At 42.9% G+C, this 21889-nt stretch overlaps 1 protein-coding gene across 1 annotated transcript; it reads left to right on the top strand.

Moving 5' to 3' along the window:
* The first annotated feature begins 3449 nt into the window (after positions 1-3449).
* LOC132386660 (oxidized low-density lipoprotein receptor 1-like) lies at positions 3450-21138 on the top strand. Its single transcript, XM_059958993.1, has 7 exons — positions 3450-3505; positions 4779-4898; positions 13520-13636; positions 14786-15073; positions 17202-17344; positions 17755-17819; positions 19280-21138. The coding sequence occupies exons 1-7, from the start codon at positions 3481-3483 to the stop codon at positions 19539-19541; spliced, it is 1020 nt and encodes a 339-aa protein (XP_059814976.1). The 5' UTR covers positions 3450-3480; the 3' UTR covers positions 19542-21138.
* Positions 21139-21889: the final 751 nt, after the last annotated feature.

The raw sequence follows: 21889 nt of genomic DNA, 5'->3' as shown, positions 1-21889 counted from the left end.
GCTGCCAGATGAAGCTGTAAATGCGGGTTCACTTTTAACATTTAAGAAGTAACTTGGACAGCTACATAGATGAGAGGTGTATGGAGAAATATAGTCCAGGTGTGGGTCTGTGGGACTAGGCCGAAAATGGTTCGGCACAGCCAGGAAGGGCCAAAAGGCCTGTGTCTGTGCAGTAATGTTCTATAGTTCTATGTTGTATAAATGAGAGACCTCATCACCTCAAACTCCTAACGTTGAAATCCCTTCTATTACGGGAGAGCCATAGGTGGCGATGAAAGCAAGTGGTGATTACATTCTCGAACACGCTCCGACTCAGACTTGAAATAAACAGGACAACAGTGATGAACTCGAAAGATAAAGTCACAAGCAACAGTACAAGACATGGATCTCCTACGGTTGAGAGCTGAGAGCTCAGTACGAGGAACATACATTCCCTGAAGGAAGATTGGAAGATAATAAATGGCAGTTCGAGTCTTAAAGGGAAAGAGGCACCTTACTACTCTCCGCCACCTTGATGTTTGAAGCTGTCCGGTCGGGAACATGACACCTTCTTTGCATCTGGCTGAACGTGTTGGGTCCAATGTAGATCCTCTGAGATACTGACAATCAGATTCCCAGGAACTTCAAATCATTGGGTAGTGGCAGATTTAAGACATTTGGCCCATCAGGTCTGCTCCAACATTTTGATCTTGGCTGATCAAGTTGGCTGATTCCCAATCAAACTCCGACTAAGAATATGCCCAGTAACTTCTTCTCCATGGGCGCCTGTTGCAACGAATTCCACAGATTAACCTTTCTCCGGCAAAATAAATTCTTCCCAATCTCCGTTGTAAATGGACATCCCTCCATTCTGAGGCCGTGTTTTCTAGTTTTAATATCGCCCCCGCCCCTCCTCAGGAAGGCTTTCTCCACACGTACTCTATCGAGGATCTTCAACGTTTGATAGGATTCAATGAGATCAAGGAGGGTATTCAGCGTTTTTTTTAGGGTTTGGAAAGATCAACAGTTTCATTCTAGCTCATCGACCGAAGTGAAAGGCGTTTCAATTTTCAAAGACACCTCGATCTCATTTGTTAATTATGATACAATCTCAGACCCATTGGGTATATTTATATTAATTACTGGTTTACTTTATAAACAAAAAGTAGCTTTGGTTAACATTTATGCACCGAGTACTGACTGTCCTGAATAATTTAAGGATTTATTTGTACCTCTTCCAATTTTAAATGAATATATGTTTATAGTAGGTGGAGATTTTATTTGTTGTCTGAATCTCGTGACGGACAGGTATGCTTCCAATCAGGTACTTCCGAACAAATCTGCTACTTTTATTCATTCATTTTAGTTGACTCTGGAATTTTTGAAGTTTGGAGGTTTTTACATCCTAATGTACAACATTTTCTCCTGTATATCGTAATTAATCTAGAAACAATTACTTCTTTATTGATTCTCGATTAGTTTTGTCTGTAACTGCGTGTGCGAATGATGCAATCGCCATTTCCGATCATGCGCTTTTGAAATTAACAATTTAATTAATTGATGAAACTTTCAGAACTATACGTAAAACTATAAGTCAATTTTATATTCATGGTGATAAATCGAATATATTATTGGTCAGCGATTGAAAGCTGCTATGTCGAAGAATCTTATTAATTAAGTTCGTAGACGTGATGTATTTTGACAGTTATCCATGATGAAATTAATTATTCATAAATAATTAATTAAACTGATGAACGTTTAGCATTAAGAGGAAATGAAGAAAGCATTTTTTTCGATGAACTCCAGTGAAACACCTGACTCGGAGGGGTATATAACCATATAACAATCACAGCACGGAAACAGTGCTGTTTATATATATCTGAACTTATCGGAATATACATATACAAATAAATCTGAATTTTAAAAATCTTTATTCAGATTTATTTTCTCCCTGGTTATGCAGTGTTTTTGAAGATGCGTTATTTGTATTTAAATTGTCACAATCCTTTTAGGAAGCATCTAATTCTCTAATTCGTAAACAAGACAAATATCCCACTGAATGTGCATCATACAAACATATATCTTTTTTGAATGTGGATTCTAAAATCTTTACCAAAATATTAGCAATTAGATTAGAGAAGATAGAGCCACAAATTGCCTCCGAGGAACAGACATGATGTATTTCAAGTCGTTATTCAAATCTTAATATCAGAGATTAATGAACATTGTAATCGCTACTTCATATAATACACCAGAATGTGTTATTTCGCCTGACGCCCGAAGGCTTTTGACAGACTTGAATTGGAATATTTATTTATATACTTTAATAATTTAATTTTAGCCCAAAATTTATATCTTGGATTCAATTGATATATCATACACCTTTGGCTTCTGTATTTACCAATAATGAGATATCCTTTTATTTAGTTTTTTTTCGAGGTACTAGACAGGATTGTCTTTTAAGCCCTTTACTACTTAATATTACCCTGGTTCCCTTGGAAATCGCTCTTCATGGGAAATTGACGCAAAAAGTATCACTGTATGCAGATGACCTGCTGCTATATACCTGTAACCCAGAGAAATCCATTCCTGCAGTAACAACACTACTTGATCAGTCTAATAGTTTTCTGGTTATTGGGAATCTGTACGTTTACCGTTATTAATGTAATCCCGATCTCTTTGTATCATTACCATTATTGTCACGTTTACCTATTTGAAACTTAATAAAATGACTGAAAAAGAAAGAAAAAAAATGAAAACATAGAGAAGCTACAACACAATACAGGTCTTTAACCACAAATCTGTGGCGAACATGTACTTACTTTAGAAATTACCCATTGTTACCCATAGCCCTCCAAGGATAAATAAATGAGGGGTGCAGAAGGAGGAAGGAAAATGTGAGGAGAGGAGGGTAGGAGTGAAAAAGAGAGAGGAATGCTGGGAGGGAAAGGGGAGAATGAGAATATGTAGATGTTGGAGAAGGCGAACGAGAGAAAGAGAGAGAGAGAGAGAGAGAGAGAGAGAGAGAGAGAGAGAGAGAGAGAGAGAGAGAGAGAGAGAGAGAGAGAGAGAGAGAGAGAGAGCCACTGTACGAGGAAGGCGAGGAAACCCTGTGGAGGGAACGAGTTTCTTAGGGAGGTGTTGACTTCACCCTCGGTTAAGGTTGCACAGGTTTTACCCTGGGGTCGTGGGTTCTCTCTCACCTCTCTCTCCTCTTTCACCTCACTCGCAGCAATCTCCCACCCCCCTCCCCCAACTCTCATCAATCTCGACAGCCTCTCCCATGTCTTCATGCTGTCTCCGCTCCGCACTTCCTCCCCCTGCTCTGGGTTCCTCTCTTTATCAGCTGTCCATCTGGAGTTTGAGGGTGTCGGTCTGACCGCCTTCTCAACACGGGCTTCCTCTGACAACGGTTCGTTCCTCTTCGTCAGCTCAGAGACACAGAGAGTCCTGGACAAAATGGACGAGGGCAAGACTTTAGAGAATGTGGAGTTAACAAAAATGGAGCCATTATCTCCTTCCAGCGGTGAGTGGGGCAGAAACAAACCGGGGGGATAAGCTCCATTCTGTGTTTGATCCCAGGTGTGTGTGATTGGACGGGTGAAGGGAGCCTCACTTACTTTCACTGTTCTGTTACCATCTGAGCAGATGGGAGAGGCGATGAGGAGAGAGATCTGTTGCAGGGTTGGTGAGGAGCCTGCACTCGGGGCAGGGAAGTTGAAGCAGGGAGGGATCGCTGTGGAATAGGATGAAGAGAGAGCGTTGAGGGAGATGTCAGTGAAGACAGAATGTGATCGGCAGGGCGGGGTGGAGGTTGTCCGGTTGGAGGGGTGTTGTGGAGGCGACATTGAGAAAGAAGCGCTGTGTGGATGAGTGGAGAATAGGAAACACCGGGGGAGGACTGCTGAGGATGGAGGAGAGTGGGAGGGACGCTGTACAATGTTTTAACCTCACTCTGCCCTTTCTTGCCACACTCTATTCCCTTTTTCTCCACCTTGTCTCTCCCTCTCTCCTTTTTCTTGCACTCATATTTCTATACCTGTCTCCCTCTCTTCTTCCCCCCTACCTGCACATCCTTTTTTCCAACTACCGTCCTCTCACTCCCTCTGTTCCCCTATTCTCGGCCCTACCTCTCTCTCATCCTCTCTCTCCACTTTGTCACCCCTTCTCTTCCTCTTTTTGCCCTTCTCTCTCTACTTCCATCTTACTTCGGTTTGCTTCTCTCCCCATCTCTCAACCCCGTTTGTTCCCCGTCTCTTTCCCGCCTCTTCGACTTTTTTCCCACACTTCCCTTCATTCTCTTTAATTCTCTCATTGCCGAAACGCTTCACCTTCCCCCATTTATCACGCCACCCGCCTCGCGCTCTCGCTCTTCCGCGTCTCCTTCCTTATCTCTGTGAACAACCTTTGCATTCTCTCACCCTTCCGCTCCCTTCTACCTCTCTCTATCTATCCCCCTGTTCATCCACTCTCCCTGCTCCCACATTTTCCATCCCCCATCCCCCATCGCCTGTCCGTCTATTCCCTTCACGCTCGCTCTCTCCTGTTTCTGTCTCCCCGGCTCATCACCCTCACTACCTTCTCTCCCTCATGTTCCCTCCTTGCCTTTCATCCCTCCTTCGGTGCCCTCTCCTCCTTACTCTATGCCTTCCTTCTCTCTCTCTCTCTCTCTCTCTCTCTCTCTCTCTCTCTCTCTCTCTCTCTCTCTCTCTCTCTCTCTCTCTCTCTCTCTCTCTCTCTCTCTCTCTCTCTCTCTCTCTCTCTCTCTCTCTCTCCCCCCCCCCCGTTTTGTCTCTCAGAAGACCCGATCTCCACCGGCTCAGAACTGAACGTTCCGGAGAAGGAAACCCCCATCGACGAGGCTGAGGTTCCTCCCATCGGCCCGGAGCCCGGCGAGGGGCCGGTCTCTGCACAGACAGGTCAGAGGTCGCAGTAAGACGTAAAGCAGGCGGGTGTCGCGAGTCATGCACCTACGTGCCCAAGTTTCTAATGCATCTTATTAGGCAACTTCCACTGTCAAGCCGTTCCTTCAACGGGCCGCCATCCGGGTAACTAAAGGTTGCCACTCGCCTCCCTAAATAAATCTCTTTCTCCACTCAGCTTCGGCGTGAGGACTCTGGCCCTCGGTTCTCCGGGTCTAGTGGAAATTATTGCGTCCATTCACTCCGTCTCTGCCTCTCCTGGTGTTGTAAACCTCAGTGAGGTCATTCCTGCGCTCCACGGAATGACGTCCAAACCTGCCTGACCCCTCCGCGTAATCCAGTGCCTCGAGTCCAGACCACATCTTCGTAATGACCCTCTGCACTTATTCCTGTCCAAAGTGTTACAGGACTCCACCCTAATAATGATCAGGGAGGCACAGAGAGTTCTGTATTTGCTGAAAAGTGCCTGCATTGTCTGATGTGCCAATTACCTGATTTCAGTAACTGTGTGCACACCAGATTAGTTATCCACTATCATTGGCAATAGGTCACCTGTTTGAAAATAAAAACACATTTCCACTGGCTCTCCTCCAGGCCAGCATCCACTGATTGTCCTCTGACCAGTAAATCACATTCCTTAATTTATGGTTCTTTGTTCTCAGTCAGCTTTATCACTCAGAACGGTCACAGACCAACTTTCCCTATTTTGCATTTTATACCCAACCAAAGAACACCTCACAAATAACTTCAAATTTGGAAACGGTCCCTAGTTCACCCGATTGCCTGTCACGTCACTCATACTTTAAAACACTGATTAACCAAGCGACTAAGTCACAAAATGGAGAACAAGATCTCTTCACAAAATGGCAGCCTTCATCTCCTCCATCATGGCTTACACTGTCCTTGATTCATTCTCATTCACTGATGTGCAGACTGCAGTTCGTTCCGGCCAAGAAATGAAATCCTTCCCAGCGCAGGGTGACCAAAACTGAACACTGTCCGACAAGTGCGGCCTGGCCCACGCGTGCTCCTCTGCAAAGTGACCTCCCAACTCCTTCATTCAGTGCCCCAATTGGTCAAAGACTGTGTGTCAGATGCTTTATTCACTGCACTGTCTCCCTGTCACTCCAGCTTTAGGGATCTGTGTACTTGTAGCCCCGTGTATCTTTGCTCCACAATCCTCCCCAGGATCCCTTCAGTTCACTGTGGAGTTTACCCTTATTTGTCTTCCTAAAATCTGCAATCAAATTAGTCAGTCAAATACCCCTTCAAATGGGAGAGGCAAATAGCCTGACTGGAGTCCCTGTGCTTCATGTCTACGGTTCTGCCCTCGGTCGGCTTATTGGCTCCACAGTCAGATTGGCATGTTCCTATGGAGCCCCGCCCATCTTTGCCGACGCACCACCGAAGGCAACCAATTATGATGCAGCTCGGCTTTGAGGGATATAGCTCCGTCCGAGACCGGAAGGAACTGCTGAGAGTCGTGAACACAGCACAGCACATCAAGGGAATCAGTCTCACCTCCACGGACCCTCTCTCTGCACTTCCCGCTGCGTCGCTAAAGCAGACAGCCTAATAAAGACCCCCGCCATCACCTCATATCGGTGGAAGATACGAAAGCATGTTTCACCAACGTTAAACATAGTTTCACCCTGCTGTTATCACACAATTGAACAGACCACTACTCCGATAAGATGCCCTCTTGACCTCAAAATTTATCTCGCCGTCGATAATGCGACGTCTAGTCTGCCTGAACAGCACCTTCTGTGTGACTGTGACACTTTATTCTGGATGCTTTTACTGGTTTACTGGTTCTACTCCAGTGATGTGATCTGCATCTATGGCATTCCACTGGGACCTCTCCTGTCTGTTATATATCTGTGGGGATGGTGAGGAGGGAGGACAGTGCGATAGACAGTGTGCAGGGAGTACAATATATAACGTAAACCACTCTATCCATTTAGCTAACCTCTCTCTCTTTCTCTCTTTCCCTTCTATTCCCTCCCTCCTATTCTCCCACTGGCTGTCTGCCGTGTGGTTCCACAGGGGTCTGTGTTGGGCCTGCTGATGTTTACAATGCTTGCCAATGACTCGGACCATGGCATTCATGGATTTGTGGCAATATTCGTCGATGAGTCAAAGATACGTGTAGGAGCGGGTAGTGTTGAGGAAACAGACAGCCTGCATAGACTCTTAGAAAGTTTAGGGGGATAGGCAAAGAAGTGGCAAATGAGACACAGTGTTGGAAACTGTATGGTCGTGCACTTCGTTGGATGATATAAACAAGCAGACAAATATTTAGATGGTAAGATAATTCAAAAGACAGAGAAGTAAAGGGAATTGTGAGGACTTGTGCAAAATACCCTAAAGATTAACCTCCATGTTCGGTCGGTGTTGAAGAACGTGAATGAAAGTTTGACATCTAGAGGTAGAAAATGTAAGAGCAGGGATGAGATACTGAGGCACCAAAAGGCTCTTGTGAGACCACACTGAGAGTATTGTGTGCAGCTTTCCGCTCCTTATTTATACTGACGTCAGAGAGGGTTCAGAGAAGATTCACGAGAATAATTACAGGAATGAAATGGCCACCGGATGAGGAACATCTGGCAGCTCTTGGGCTGTGTTCCCTGGAGTTCAGGAGAATGGGGGGTGGGGGGATTTCACAGAATCTTTGCGAATGTTGAAAGGCCGAACAGACCAGATGGAGAAATGTTCTTTCCCATGATAAGCAATTCTTGGACATGAGAACAGGTCTTCAGGATTGAAGGACGTCCTTTTAGATCTGAAATATGGAGTAATTACTTTTTTTCTGAGGTTCTTTCTTTCTTTTTCAATTTTTTTTTCAGTTTCATACACAAAAGAGAACAATAATATAACATAACATAACATTGAACCGGTTATAAATACACTAGGCTTGAAGTTAAATTAGTAATACGATATCAATATCTTATTGAGATATCAACAGAGAACGTCAGAACATAATCAATCAAGCCTGTATTGATTGTATATGAAAAAAGGATAATCACAAAAAGAAGGGAAAATACAAGAATACTATATATTAAAATAAAGCAATAAACCAGAACTAACATGGGCAATAATAATAGTTTATATATATACATGATAGTGTCAAGAACTCCGGAACTCCCTACCAAAACGAGGATAAATGGAGAAAAGGTCTGAAAGAGGTCAAACTAACTCATATGAAAATATCGAATAAACTGTCCCCAAGTTTCTTCACATTTAATTGATGGATCAAAGATAGTACTTCTAATTTTTTCTAAGCTCAAACAAGAAATAGTTTGAGAGAACCACTGAAAGGTGGTAGGAGGGTTTACTTCTTTCCTATTTTGTACTATAGACCTTCTAGCCATTAGAGTTGCAAATGCGATCATTCGTCTCATCGAAGGGGAGAATTGACTACCATCCTCAATTGGTATACCAAAAATTGCAGTGATAAAATGGGGCTGTAAATCAAAATTCCAAACTGAGTAAGTGATGGCAAATATATCCTTCCAATAATTATGTAAGGTTGGAAATGACCAAAATATGTGAGTCAGTGAAGCAACTTCTGAGTGACATCTGTCACATTGAGGGTTAATATGGAAGTAGAATCGAGCAAGCTTATCTTTAGACATGTGGGCTCTATGTACAACCTTAAATTGTATTAAAGAATGTTTAGCACATATAGAAGAAGAGTTAACCATTTGTAATTTTTTCTCCCATTTTTCTGTTGATATAGTATATTGAAGCTCTTTTTCCCACTCTTGTTTAATTCTTCCTGACATTTCTGGTTGTATCTTCATGATCATATTATAAATAAGAGCCACTAAACCCTTCTGACAAGGGTTCAAAGTAAACATTATATCTAAAAGATCCATCGGAGTTGAGTTGGGAAAGGATGGTAAAACTTTATATAAAACGTTTCTGATTTGTAAATATCTAAAAAAATGAGTTTTAGGTAACTTAAATTTGTCAGAAAGTTGGTCAAAAGACATCAGACTACCTTCAAAAAAAGATCACGAAAGCATGTTATACCTTTCCATTTCCATACTCTAAAGGCTTGATCTATTAAGGAGGGTTTAAAATAAAAGTTAAATAAGACAGGGCTATCAAGAACAAAATTTCTCAGAGTGAAAAACTTACGAAATTGAAACCAAATTCGTAATGTGTGTTTGACAATAGGGTTAGATATTTGTTTATTGAACTTGGCTAAATTAGCGGGAAGGGAAGATCCAAGAACGGTGCATCATTACGTTCCAAATTTACCCACTCTGGGCATAATGGAGAATCCAACTCATGTTTCCAGTATATTAAGTTTCGGATGTTATTCGCCCAATAGTAAAATCTAAAGTTAGGTAAAGCTATACCACCATCTTTTTTAGGTTTCTGTAACTGTTTTTTACTTAGCCTGGGATTTTTATTTTGCCACACAAATGAGGAAATTTTAGAATCTATGTTATCAAAAAAGATTTAGGAACTAAAAATTGGTAGAGCTTGAAATAAATATAAAAATTTCGGTAAAACCATAATTTTAATAGCATTAATCCGACCAACCAATGAGAAGGATAAGGGAGACAATCTAGTAGTAAGTTGTTGAATTTGATAAAACAAAGGTAAGAAGTTCAATCTGAATAAATCTTCATGTTTCTTGGTAATTTTTATACCTAAATAAGTGAAGTTATCAGTAACAACTTTAAATGGTACCCTGTTATTCAGTAAAGTTTGCGCAATTAAAGGGAATAATTCACTCTTATTCAAATTTAATGTATAACCAGAGAAGCTACCAAACTGAGCCAACAAGGATAGAATAGCGGGGATACACCTATCAGGATCAGAAATATATAACAACAAGTCATCAGCATATAGTGATAACTTATATAACTTCTCATTACGGGTAATACCAAAAAGATTAGGTGATTCACGAATAGCAATGGCTAAAGGTTCCAGTGCAATATTAAATAATAGAGGACTTAAAGGATAACCTTGTCTCGTGCCGCGAGATATTTGAAAAAAAGAGGATCTATGATTATTAGTAAGAACAGAAGTAACAGGTTTATAATATATTAGTGTTTAATCCATGCTATAAATCTGGAACTGAAATTAAATGTTTTAACGCATTAAATAAGTATGTCCATTCAACTCTATCAAAAGCTTTTTCAGCATCTAATGAAATGACACATTCTGGGGTTCTGGGTGAAGAGGTATAAATTATACTAATCAATTTTCTAACATTAAAAAAGGAGTACCGGTTCTTAATAAACCCTGTTTGATCTTCTGAAATAATCTGTGACAGTATCTTTTCTACCCTAATAGCTAGAATTTTTGTAAGAATCTTTGTATCTACATTTAGCGATATAGGGCGATAGGATGCACATACTGAGAGAATCTCTTCTTAATAAATGCATCATTGAAAATTTCACATAACCATGGGGAAAGCAAAGAAGAAAAAGTTTTAAAAAATTCCATAATATAGCTATCAGGGTCTGGAGCTTTCCCTGAATTCATTGATGAAATAGACTCTCCTATTTCAGCCACAGAAATAGGAGCATCAAACAAACTCTGATCTTCAGCTGTCAGTTTGGGAATATTCAAGTTATTTAAAAAATTATCCATCTTAGACAGATCGCCATCAGATTCTGATTGATATAAAGATTTATAAAAGTCTTGGAAAGTTTTATTAATTTCTTTATGATTAGTAGTCAAATTAATAATTTATCGCTTAGTCGAAATAGTTTTTAATTGGTGAGCTAATAATTTACCAGTTCGATCACTATGAATTGAGCTCTGGTCTTAATTAATTGATTCTCAATTGAAGAAGATAATAATAAGCTATGTTCCATTTGAAGCTCAACTCTCTTCTTATAAAGTTCTTTGGAAGGAGTCACGGAATAAATCTTATCAATTTCTTTAATTTTAACCACCAATATAGCTATATCAAGATACCTTTGTTTTCTTTTACCAGCGGAATATGAAATAATTTGTCCGCGAATAAAAGCCTTAAAAGAGTCCCAGAGTATTCCTCTGTCAATCTCTTCGTTATAGTTTGTTGAAAAAAACAAGTCAATTTGCTGTTCTGTGAAGGTGATAAATTCTGGATCTTGAAGCAAAGTAGCATTGAGTCTCCAAGACCTAATGTTAATGGAGGAATCCGATACCTTAATAGACATCTTCAAAGGAGCATGATCCGAAATGGCAATAGAATCATATTTACAATCAATAACATATGTTAATAAACGATGATCAATAAGAAAATAATCAATTCCAGAATAACTATGATATACATGTGAAAAAACGAAAAATCTTTAGGATACAAAAAATGTCATATTTCAGTAATTCCCGAATCAACCTTGAAGGAATTAATAACTGAGGCTGATCTATTCGGAAGAGTACGATTAGGTTTAGGTCTATCCATTAAGTGATTTAAACAACAATTAAAAACTCCAGCCATTATCAACATATGTTCCTTTAAATTAGGAAGGGAAGTAAATAAACGTTTAAAAAATTCAGGGCAATCAAAGTTTGGAGCATAAATATTACCTAAAGCCACTTTTCGATTAAAGAGTGAACCAGTAATCAACAAAAATCTGCCCTGTGTATAGAGATAGTTTCCTGATGTGTGGACGAAATTGAGGGGTCTTTAAAAATAGGCACACCCCTAACTTTGGCAGTAATTTTCGATTGAAATTGTTGGACCCTCTAGAACCGAAAAAAGCGATGATTATCCTCCCTCCTAATATGAGTCTCTTGTACGAAAATAATATTAGCATTTAGTCTGTGGAATACTTTAAATATTTTTTTACGTTTTATCGGATGGTTTAAACCATTAGTATTCCAGGAGATAAAATTAATAGACTTATCCAACATGCCAATATTAATTGTATATATCGTAAAAGGTTAAAAAGACAGATAACCCATAACTCAGGGAGAAGGGGAAATGATTCAGGAGCAACTGGAGAACATGACACTTCAACAATATTAATAATTTGAAGTCGGTCCATAAACTAAAAGCAAAAAAATAAAAAGCAAAAGCGTGAAAAGAGACCCCCGACCCCCTCCCCCGAACCCTCGAAAGAAAGCCAAGCGGCAGGCGCACAAACTAACACTGATATTACCCCCATATCAAGATGGTAACTCCACGGAAAGGTAAGAAGAGACTATACAACACCCAGGTTTAGATGAAGGGTTGATTAAAAAATATCAATCAAAAAGAGATAAAAAAACATAATATAATAAGACAAAAAAATCATTGATAAAAAAGAATAAACATTAAAGTTTAAAAAAAGTGTAATATGACTTTAAGAAAAATCCCATATTCAAAACAAGTAGATGACGTGTTCCAAAGGCAAAGACTTATGGGAAGAAGAAACGACATTTTGAAAAAGCCATATTGCAAAACATTAATGTAAATTCACCAATCAATCAAAACAAAGTTAAAAAAAGTCATCAAAATAGAATAAAAAGAGGATTCTATGATCACTACAATACAAAAAAGGTCTAAGAATCCAAAACATTCATCCCACATTCAAGTACAAGCAAACAAATAAACGAGCTCGGAAAGCAAAGTCTTATGGGAAGAAGAAACGACATCTTAAAAAAGTCATACAAAGTATAAATCTTACTCTGAGTATAAACTCTGAGATTCGCTGGATATCTTAAAGCTTGTTTAAGTCCGATCTGATGAATCTCTGCCATCACTGGTTTCAAAGCGATTTGAATGTGGTTTCAAATTTGCTTTCAAAGCAAAGTGGTTTCTCATCACATCAAATGAATAATCTTGAACAATACGAAACTTGTTGTTTCTCTGCGAAAGCATACCTTTCTAACGAGCCAAGCGAATTAAGAGCTCTTTCTCCCGGGGATAATGGAGGCGGACAATCACAGCCCGTGGCTTGTCGCTCGAGGACGAAAATCTCGAAACTCTGTGGGCGCGATCAAAGCATCAGAGCCAAAAACTTCCCACAGAAAGTTAGAGAAAAAGTCAATTAAGTCACCAGACTCGACATTTTCGGGAAGTCCAATGATTTGTAAGATCTGTCTGCGAGATCGGTTTTCAAGATCGGTGACTTTAAACTTATAATGCTCGACTGTTTGAGCAATTGACAGTGCCTTTTTCTCCAATGTTTCAATTGTATGTACTTGTTGACGAACTAAATCTTCAAGAGTGGCGATATTTTCTTCATGCCGTTGAATATCTGTTGCCTGCGATTGAAGCTTCGTATCAAGCGATCTAACAACTTCTTCAAGCGAAGACAATTTCGAGGTAAGTTTACCTTCCAAACCTGCCAGTTTAGTATCCAGAAGATTCGAGATTGCCTCGAGGGATGCAGGCTCTTTAGACGATTTCTTGGCTGAAGCCCTTTTAAGTTTGAAGAAATTTAATCAAAGGTAGTTTTAAAAAAAGTAAATCGTAAGTATCAACCCCATGTGATTAAATACGAAAAGATTTGATTAAAGGGTGATTATAGTTTAAAAAATGAAGAGCGCCTAAAAGGCAGATGTCTACGTCGACCGGAAGAATTAGATCAGCCCATGAATGAATGGCGGGGTAGACGCAATGGCCCGAATGGCCTACTTCTGCTGCCATATCTTGGTTTTATGGTCGTGTGATCTCTCCACAGCTGCGCATGAACAACAGTCGAATCTGAAGATCAGAAATAGACCGTACCGTCTGATTTGCCTACTCTGCCTATTTACAGCCGCCCTCATCATTATTGTGGTCGCACTCTCGATCCATGGTGAGTGGAATGGGCTCCGGGTGGAGTCAGACCATAAATAAGGAGTGTGTAATATTTGTTATTGTAAAACACCACAGTGACACTGACACGGTGCTTATCGTAATACCGATTAAGACCCATCACCCTAACACGGACACAACCCTAACCGTGATAAAAACACGCCTTTACCGTAACACAATCAAAACTCGTCCTGACACCGACACGCCATTCATCATAACATCAACAATGCTGTCACCGTAGCACGGCCACGACCTTCAACGAGAAACAGATACATATCTGAGTACGACACGGACACGACCATCGCCGTGACACACACGTGGCAGTCACACTGACCGCAACGTACCCCTCACTGTAACATTGAGATGCCCCTGACTGTGTCACTGATAAACTCCTCAAGGCGACACCGGAACACACCTCACAGTGACACCGGCACGCTCCTCTCCGTGACACTGAGGTACCGTACACCGCGACACCTTCACTCTCCTCAACGCGATCTGCCCCACAGCGCACCGTGACAAAGACTAGTAAGCCACCGTAACATCTATTACAGTGACAGTATCACCCCTCGGCATTACGCCGAATCACCGCTCACTGAGGCAATTACCCACTCCTCACCCTGACACGGGCAAACCCGTCACCGTGATACAGACACCTGAATTCACAATGACATGAACTCACACCTAAATGGGACACTCTCAGACACAGGCCGTGACCATGACATACCTCTCACGGTGACAGAGACACACCCCACACCATGTCACAGATACCCCTCACACCGTGATACCATCAGTCTGACATATCCCTCCCTCACCATGACATCGAGATCCACTTCATTTTGACCAGTTAAACCACTCGCCAGTACAGAAAAAAAAAACACTTATCACAGTGGCACCGAAACGTCCCTCACAGCAACTCGGACATATCCCTCACAAAGACAGGGTCTCAACCTTCACCACGATTCTGACGCTGAATACCCCTCAGAGTGAAACAGACACTCATGGTGACGCCGCCACCCATCACTGTGACATCAATACACCCATCTCTGTGATGCCGTTCAACTTGTCACTGTCACAGCAGTCTCCGTGACCCGCTCGTTTGCGTGACTCTGACACACTGTAAACGATAAACATCCTTAACCACCTCTTTCAGTATCACTGATTCGTCAGTCTCAGTTCACCTCCAACCAAGACTACCATCTCCTTTTGGAAGATTATAACGAGATGAACTTAACCCTTGAATCCAAGATATTCGAGATTTCCCACCTGAATCTCTCCCTGAGACCCTGTCTCAAGAATCTCTCTGCGCTCAACTCGAATCTGTCCGATCTTAATCGAAGGCACAACGATCTCCGTCACCAGTTCACGGAGATGGAAACGAAGATCAGATCTGACAATGAAGTCAAGGCTCGATTCTGTCAATCGGTGACTAGCAGAAGAGGTGAGTCATCATCCCCCTCTTTCACCCGCTCCTCCTCCGAGGACAGGCACAGAGAGAGGAATCTTTACTCTGCGCCTGTCTCTGGCAGGGTGTGATGTGATCGTGGAGAGGGAGCTTCACCCTGTGTCTGATCCATGGAATGTGTGATGGGATAGTGCAGAGGGACCTTCCTTCTGAATTTGACACTTTAGTGTGAGATGGGACAGAGCGGAGTGAACTTCGTCCTGTAGCTGACTCAGGGAGTGTATAATCCTGTGGATTGGAGGGTTGCGGATTTTGCTCCATGTCTAAGAAAGGGAGTAGGGATAGCGCAGGAAATTATAGACCAGTGAGTCTTACTGTTATTTTGATGGAGAATATCCTGAAAGGCATAATGTGATTATGAATAATCAGCATGGATTTGTCAAAAGGTGTGACGAAAGACATTGATGAATATAGAGCCGTAGATGCAGTGCACATGGATTTCAGCAAGGCATTTTATAAGATACCCCATTAAAGGCTGATTGATAAAGTAAGCAGGCATGGAATCCAAGCGGACATTGCTTTGTGAATGCCGAACTCGCTGGCCTACAGAAGGCAAAGGCTGTTTGTAGACGGGTTATATTCTCCATGGAGGCCGTGAACCAACGGTGTGCCTGAGGGTTCGCTTATGGGAAACATACTCTTTATGATTTGTTATAAGTGACCTGGATGAGGACGTGACAAGGTGTGTTAGTAAATTTAGTGATAACACAAAGGTAGGGGGTCTTGTGGACAGTGTTGAGGGCTGTGATAGTACAGAGGGACATTGATAGGATGTAGATGGAGTTCAACCCAGATAAGTGTGAGGTGGGTCACTTGGTTAGGTCAAATATGATAGCAGAATATAGCATTAATGACAGTGGCGGTGGCAGTATGGAGGATCAGAGAGGGCTTGGGGTCCGAGTCCATTGGACATTCAGAACTGCTACGCAGGATGACGCTGTGGTTAAGAAGGCATGCGGTTCATTGGCCTTCATCAATCGTGGGTTTAAGAAACGAGAGGTAATGTTGCAGCTATATTGTTCCTTGCTCAGACTCCACCTGCAGTTTTGTGCTCAGTTCTGGTCACCTCACTATAGGAAGGACGTGGAAACCATAGAATGGGTGCGAAGGAGATTTACAAAGATATTGAGTGAACCGGTCCTTTTCTCCCTGTAGCGGCGGGGGATGCGCGGTGACCTGATAGATATGATGAGAAGCATTGATCTTGTGGATAGTAAGCGGCTCTTTCACAGGGCTAAAGTGGTCAGCACGAAAGGGCATATTTTTATTGTGATTGCAGTTAGGTACAGAGCAGATGTCGGGGTAAGCTATTATTTCACGCAAAGAATGGTGAGTGCGTGGAATGGACTGCCGGCGACGGTGGTGGAGGAGGAAAAGATAGGCCAATTAAGAGACTCCTGGATGTATACACGGAAATTTGAAAAAACAAAGTCTATGTTAATAGAGGTGTTTGGAAGGTAAGGAGATGTTCGATACAGCTTTGTTGGCCAAAGAGCCTGTATTGTACTTTAGGTTTTCAATATTTCTCTTTCTATGTCTCCAATGCGATGACAGGGTTGGAGGTTCACTCCGTATCTGACTCTAAGTGTTTGTGATCAAAATTGCAAGGGATCTTCACTATATACCTCTTGGTCGGAGTGTGTGATGCGACGGTATGAAGGCAATTTCACTCTGTGTCCAACACCTGCAACGTGAGATGAGACGGTGTGTAGGAAGTTACTCTCTCACACTGACCACTGCAGTGTGTGAGGGGACAGTGTGGAGAGAGATTCACTCTATGTCTGACCCCGGGAGTGTGTGATGGGACGGTGTGGAGGGAGATTTACTCTGTGTCTGCCCCCGGAGTGTGTGATGGGACAGTGTGGAGGGTGCTTCACTTTACATTTGACATCGGAATTATGTGATGAGACAGTGTACCGTTACATTCACTCTGTGTCTCACCCCGTGTGTGTGCAATGGGACGTTATGGAGGTAGCTTCTTTCTGTAATTAACTGCAGATGTGTGTGATGGCCGGTGTAGAGGGATCCAGATTCTGTGTTTGATTCCCGGCGGATGCAATGGCTGATGGACAGACATTCACTGTTCCTTATTTCTCACTTCCAGAGCAAGAATGTTCCAAGGACTGGATCCGAAATGAAGACCGCTGTTATTTTATATCCACGTTTGCAAGATCTTATGATGAGGCGAAGCAGCATTGTTGTAATTCTGAATCAATCCTTCTTGAAATAAATTCCACTGAGGAAGAGGTATGTGTAACATTGACGGAAGAGATATCAATATCGGAGTTAATCTCCCTCCACACCGTCCCATCACACAATCCTGGGTTCAGACACAAAGTGAATCTCCCTCCACACCGTCCTATCACACACTCCCGGGGTCAGACACAAAGTGAATCCCCCTCCACACCGTCCCATCACACACTCCCGGGGTCAGACACAGAGAGAATCTGCTTCCACACCGTCCTATCACACACTCCTGGATTCAGACACACAGTGAATCTGCCTCCACACCGTCCCATCACACACTCCTGGGGTCAGACACAGAGTGAAACTCCCTTTGCACCGTCCCATCACACACTCCCGGGTTCAGAGTTAGAGAAGCAATCCTTAAATTAAGCTCGATTTCAATTCTTAATTATAACAATTTTACTTCACAGCATTTTGTTAACTACACTGTCGGCGACCAGGGCAGTTCATACTGGATTGGAAAATGCGCAGACGGGTGAGATTTGTGGTCATTCGAGGTTCTGCTAGGAGCCCGGGCCAGGGGATTAGTTTGGGGACTGACACGGGTTCCGAGAATGGACTGTGCAGTGGAATTAGTCTGGGGACTGAGACCTTGCTGGTTGGAAGTTTTTGGGAAACGGACACGGGGCTGTGGCGAGAGAGTTTACATTTAGATTAATATGTGGAGAGTCTGGTGTCTATGTTGAGCGAATGGGGAAAAGAGGTCAGTTTGAGGACTGCAAGATATCTGTGGTGGGAGTCGGGGTACAGGCAGATTTTGGGAACTCTAAGTTTTCAATGGTGAGGTGTGGTCTAATGTTTGGATTTGGGGGACAGAGAAAGATCTGCGGAGAGAAAATGTGTAAGTGGCGTATTTTGGGGACGAACACTGTGAGGACAGAGTGTGGCACTCGGATAATTTGGGATTCACACCGATCTGTGGGGAAAGAGAGGGCAATCAGATTAGTTTGGAAACCGACGCGGGCTGCTGGTGGAGTGTGTGAAGTGGAATGCATTTGTTGACTGACGTGGATTGTGGGAAGGGACTGCTAAGTGGGACTGCTTTCGTGATTGGCCCAGGTCGGTAGTTAGATGTTTGGGCAGAGGGACTATATTGGGGACTGGCTCGTGGCTGTCGGGATAGAGGGGTACAGTGTAAGTATTCTGGAGACCGACACGGGGCGGCGGAGAGCGAGTGGAGCAGTGGGGCTCTTTTGGGAACTGACACAAGTTCAGGTAGAGAGTGAGGCAGTGGGAGTACTTTGGCGACAGACAGATCTGTAGTTAGAGAATTTAGCATTGGGATTAGTTTGGGCATTGACAGAGGTCTGTGAGAAAGGAATGGGAAATGGGAGTGTTTTGGTTTCTGCCACAGGTCTGGAACAGGAAGGTTGAGCAGTGGAATTATTTCCGGGACTGGCCCTGGGTTGTGGGGGGTGAGTGGAAAGTGGGAGTATTTTGGTGACCGACACGGGGCCGTGCGGAGAGAGTGAGACAGTGTGTGTACTTTGGTCTGACACTGATCGGTGGAGTGATGGTGGGAAGTGAGAGTACTTTGAGGTAGAAAGCCGGCCTGTGGGGTGACTGAACCAGTTGGAGTATTTTGGAGACTGATATGGATCCCTGGGAAGAGAGTGGCACTGTGGGTGCATTTTGGGTCCTGTGGGGAGAGGCTGGGGTACTGGGATTATTCTGGCGTCCCTCACCAGTCGGTGGGCAAAGGGTGGGGCATGGTATTAACTTGGGGACTGACACACGGGTACAGGGATACAGTGGGGCAGTGGAAGTATTCTGGAGACTGACACAGGGCTGCCTGGGACAGTGGGGTAGTGGGAGATTTTGGGGTCTTCCACAGGTCAATGATGAGGGTGTGCGTCAGTAGTTTCGGGGACTGACACAGGGCTGTCTGCTGGAGTTGCGTTGCCCCTTTTGACCTTGTTTCCCGCTCCTTGACAGGGACGTGACCTCTAACGTCGTGTACAATATCAGCGCTGGAAAGTTCGAATGCGGTGAATGTAAATCCAGAGATGGTCATAGTTGCAATAATGATCAGCACCGTTTCATCTGTGAGAAGTCGGCACCCTTGTGCCCGGATTTTGCTGAAATGATCCTGGTTCTCTGTGAAGAGCCGCCGGGGTCGACTTATACCCAGGAACAACTCCCTCTTTCTCCCCCATTTCTCTCTGCGTCTCTCACTAACCGGTCCTCTCTTCCCTAACCCCCGCCCTATTCTCCTCTCTCCTTCTATCTCTGTCTTACTAGCCATCTCGCCTTCTCTTTACCGTCGTCCCTCTAAACTCTCTCTCTTATCCGCCTCCCCAACTATCTTCTCTATTGCATGTTCGTTTTCCTTCCTCTCGCTTTCTTGCCCCCGCTCTCCCATCTCTTCTCTTCACACTTTCTCTCAGGATTCTCTACTCTCTCGCGACCTCTATCTCCCTAACCCACTCGGTCATTTATCTAAATCAACCCCATCTCTCTTTTCACTTTCCAGCTACTCTCCCCTCAATCATATAACCATGTAACAATTACAGCACGGAAACAGGGCGTCTCGGCGCTTCTAGTCCGTGCTGAATGCTTACTCTTACCTATTCCCACCTACCTGCACTCAGCTCATAACACTGCATTCCTTTCCTGTCCATATACGTATTAATATTTTAATATCAATATCGAACCTTACTCTACCACTGCTACATGAAAGCTCGTTTCACACAGCTACCACTCTTTGAGTAAAGTTCCCTTCGTGTCACCCCTAAACATTTCCCCCCTAACTCTCAACTCATTTCCTCTGTTTGAATCTCTCCTACTCTCAATGGAAAAAGCCTACCACGTCAACTCTATCTATACCCCTCATAATTTTAAATACCTTTGTCAAGTCCCCCCTCAACCTTCTGCGCTCCAAAGAATACAGACCTAACCTGTTCAACCTTTCCCTGTATCTTAGGTGTTGAAACCCAGTTAACATTTCTAGTAAAACCCCTCAGCACTCTGTATTTTGTTGACCGCTTTCCAATAATTCGGATACCTGAACAGTACCCAATACTCCAAATTTGGCCTCACCAATGCCTTGTACAATGTTAACATTACAGCTGTTACGTACCGTGGGTATCTTGTTCTTGTCACATGAGCATGATGTAATTGTTCTTCTGGGGATGATCTAATAGACTTGTAATGGTAGAGTGATGTAATTTTTTCGCCAGTGTGAGGTCTTGTGATAGTATTTATGTCTACAGGGTAACAGTAGAACCCCACCCTATGACGCAGGTCAGTTTGTGTTTGTATTCGTCTGTCACTCCGTCCTGCTACATATTCGATGTTATGACTCAGTTTTGTTTTAAAGTGAAGATATACTTTCTGCCTTATGTCTCAAAGAGAATTGCCGTCAGTTTTGCGACAATACTGCCAGTTTAGTCCAGTCGGAGAGCGAAGATCTATCGAAGTTCGGGAAGCTGAACGATCGAGGAAAGTTGTTGTCGACGGTGAAACAGGTTCGACCTGATTTAACCTTCGGATAAGGAGTTAGTAACCTGTGTCCGAGATAGCTCCTGCTGAATCAGCAGAAAGAGTTGGATGCAGAGTTCTGCCAAGGAAAGTTCAGGGACTTTAAGCCGTTTTATTTCCTTCGCCTTGAATCCTTCGCGAAGGACATATTTCGGCATCATTAGTAACGTTGGAACGTAGGTGAGGAATTCGTTACTTCTTGGAAAAGCTCTCCGAACTCACTGTGTAAATCATTTGGACGTTTGCATTATTACTTCTAAGAACTGTGTTTGCAGTATTGCTTTAACGTTTGCTCGAGCTGCCGTACAGCCATGACCTCCAGTTAAGTTAGTCCTTGGTTTACTTTTTGGCTTTTCTTGAGCAGTGTCTAATAAATGTTTCATTTGTTATAGAAAACCTGTCTCAATGCTATATTCATTGTTCAGGTGCCATAACACAGTCCAAACCCTTTGCTAAAGGCCAGCAGACCAAAAGCGGTCGTCACCACCCTATCCACATGAGATACCACTTCAGGAAACTATGCAACATTCTTCCTAAATCACTCTGTTCTACTACATTCCTCAATGCACTACCATTTGCCATGTATGTCCTGTTCTAATTAGTCCTACCAAAATGTAACACCTCACACTTATCAGCATTAAACTCCATCTGCCATCTTTCAACCCTCTCTTCTAACTGGCCTAAAACTCTCTGCAAACTTTGAAAACCTACTTCATTATCCACAACGTCACATAACTTAGTATCATCTGGGTTCCTACTACTCCAATTTACCACCCCATCATCCAGATCATTAATGTATATGACATAAAACATTGGACAGAATACAGACCCCTGAAGCACACCACTAGACAGCGGCCTCGACCTGACAAACAGTTATCCAGCACCTCTCTCTGGCATCTCCCATCCAGCCACTGGGGAGTCCATTTTACTCCTTCAATATTAATACCTGACGAACGAACCTTCCTAAATAACCTTCCGTGTGGAACTTGTCCATATAGACAACATCCACTGCTTTACTCTCGTCAAATTTCCTTGTAACCGCGACAAAACATTCAATAAGATTTG

The sequence above is a fragment of the Hypanus sabinus genome, unplaced genomic scaffold, assembly GCF_030144855.1.
Source record: "Hypanus sabinus isolate sHypSab1 unplaced genomic scaffold, sHypSab1.hap1 scaffold_1240, whole genome shotgun sequence".
Taxonomy (NCBI): domain Eukaryota; kingdom Metazoa; phylum Chordata; class Chondrichthyes; order Myliobatiformes; family Dasyatidae; genus Hypanus; species Hypanus sabinus.
The sequence above is the reverse complement of the archived record's forward strand: the minus strand, read 5'-3'. Positions and strand labels throughout refer to the sequence as shown.

What these genes read in the sequence shown, in the direction of transcription:
- LOC132386660 (XM_059958993.1), top strand. Translation starts at nt 3,481, where the DNA reads ATGGAGCCATTATCTCCTTCCAGCG. An exon ending in GGTCGCACTCTCGATCCATG is followed by an intron (nt 13,637 to 14,785) that starts GTGAGTGGAATG and finishes CACCTCTTTCAG; the next exon opens with TATCACTGATTCGTCAGTCT. An exon ending in ATTGGAAAATGCGCAGACGG is followed by an intron (nt 17,820 to 19,279) that starts GTGAGATTTGTG and finishes GCTCCTTGACAG; the next exon opens with GGACGTGACCTCTAACGTCG.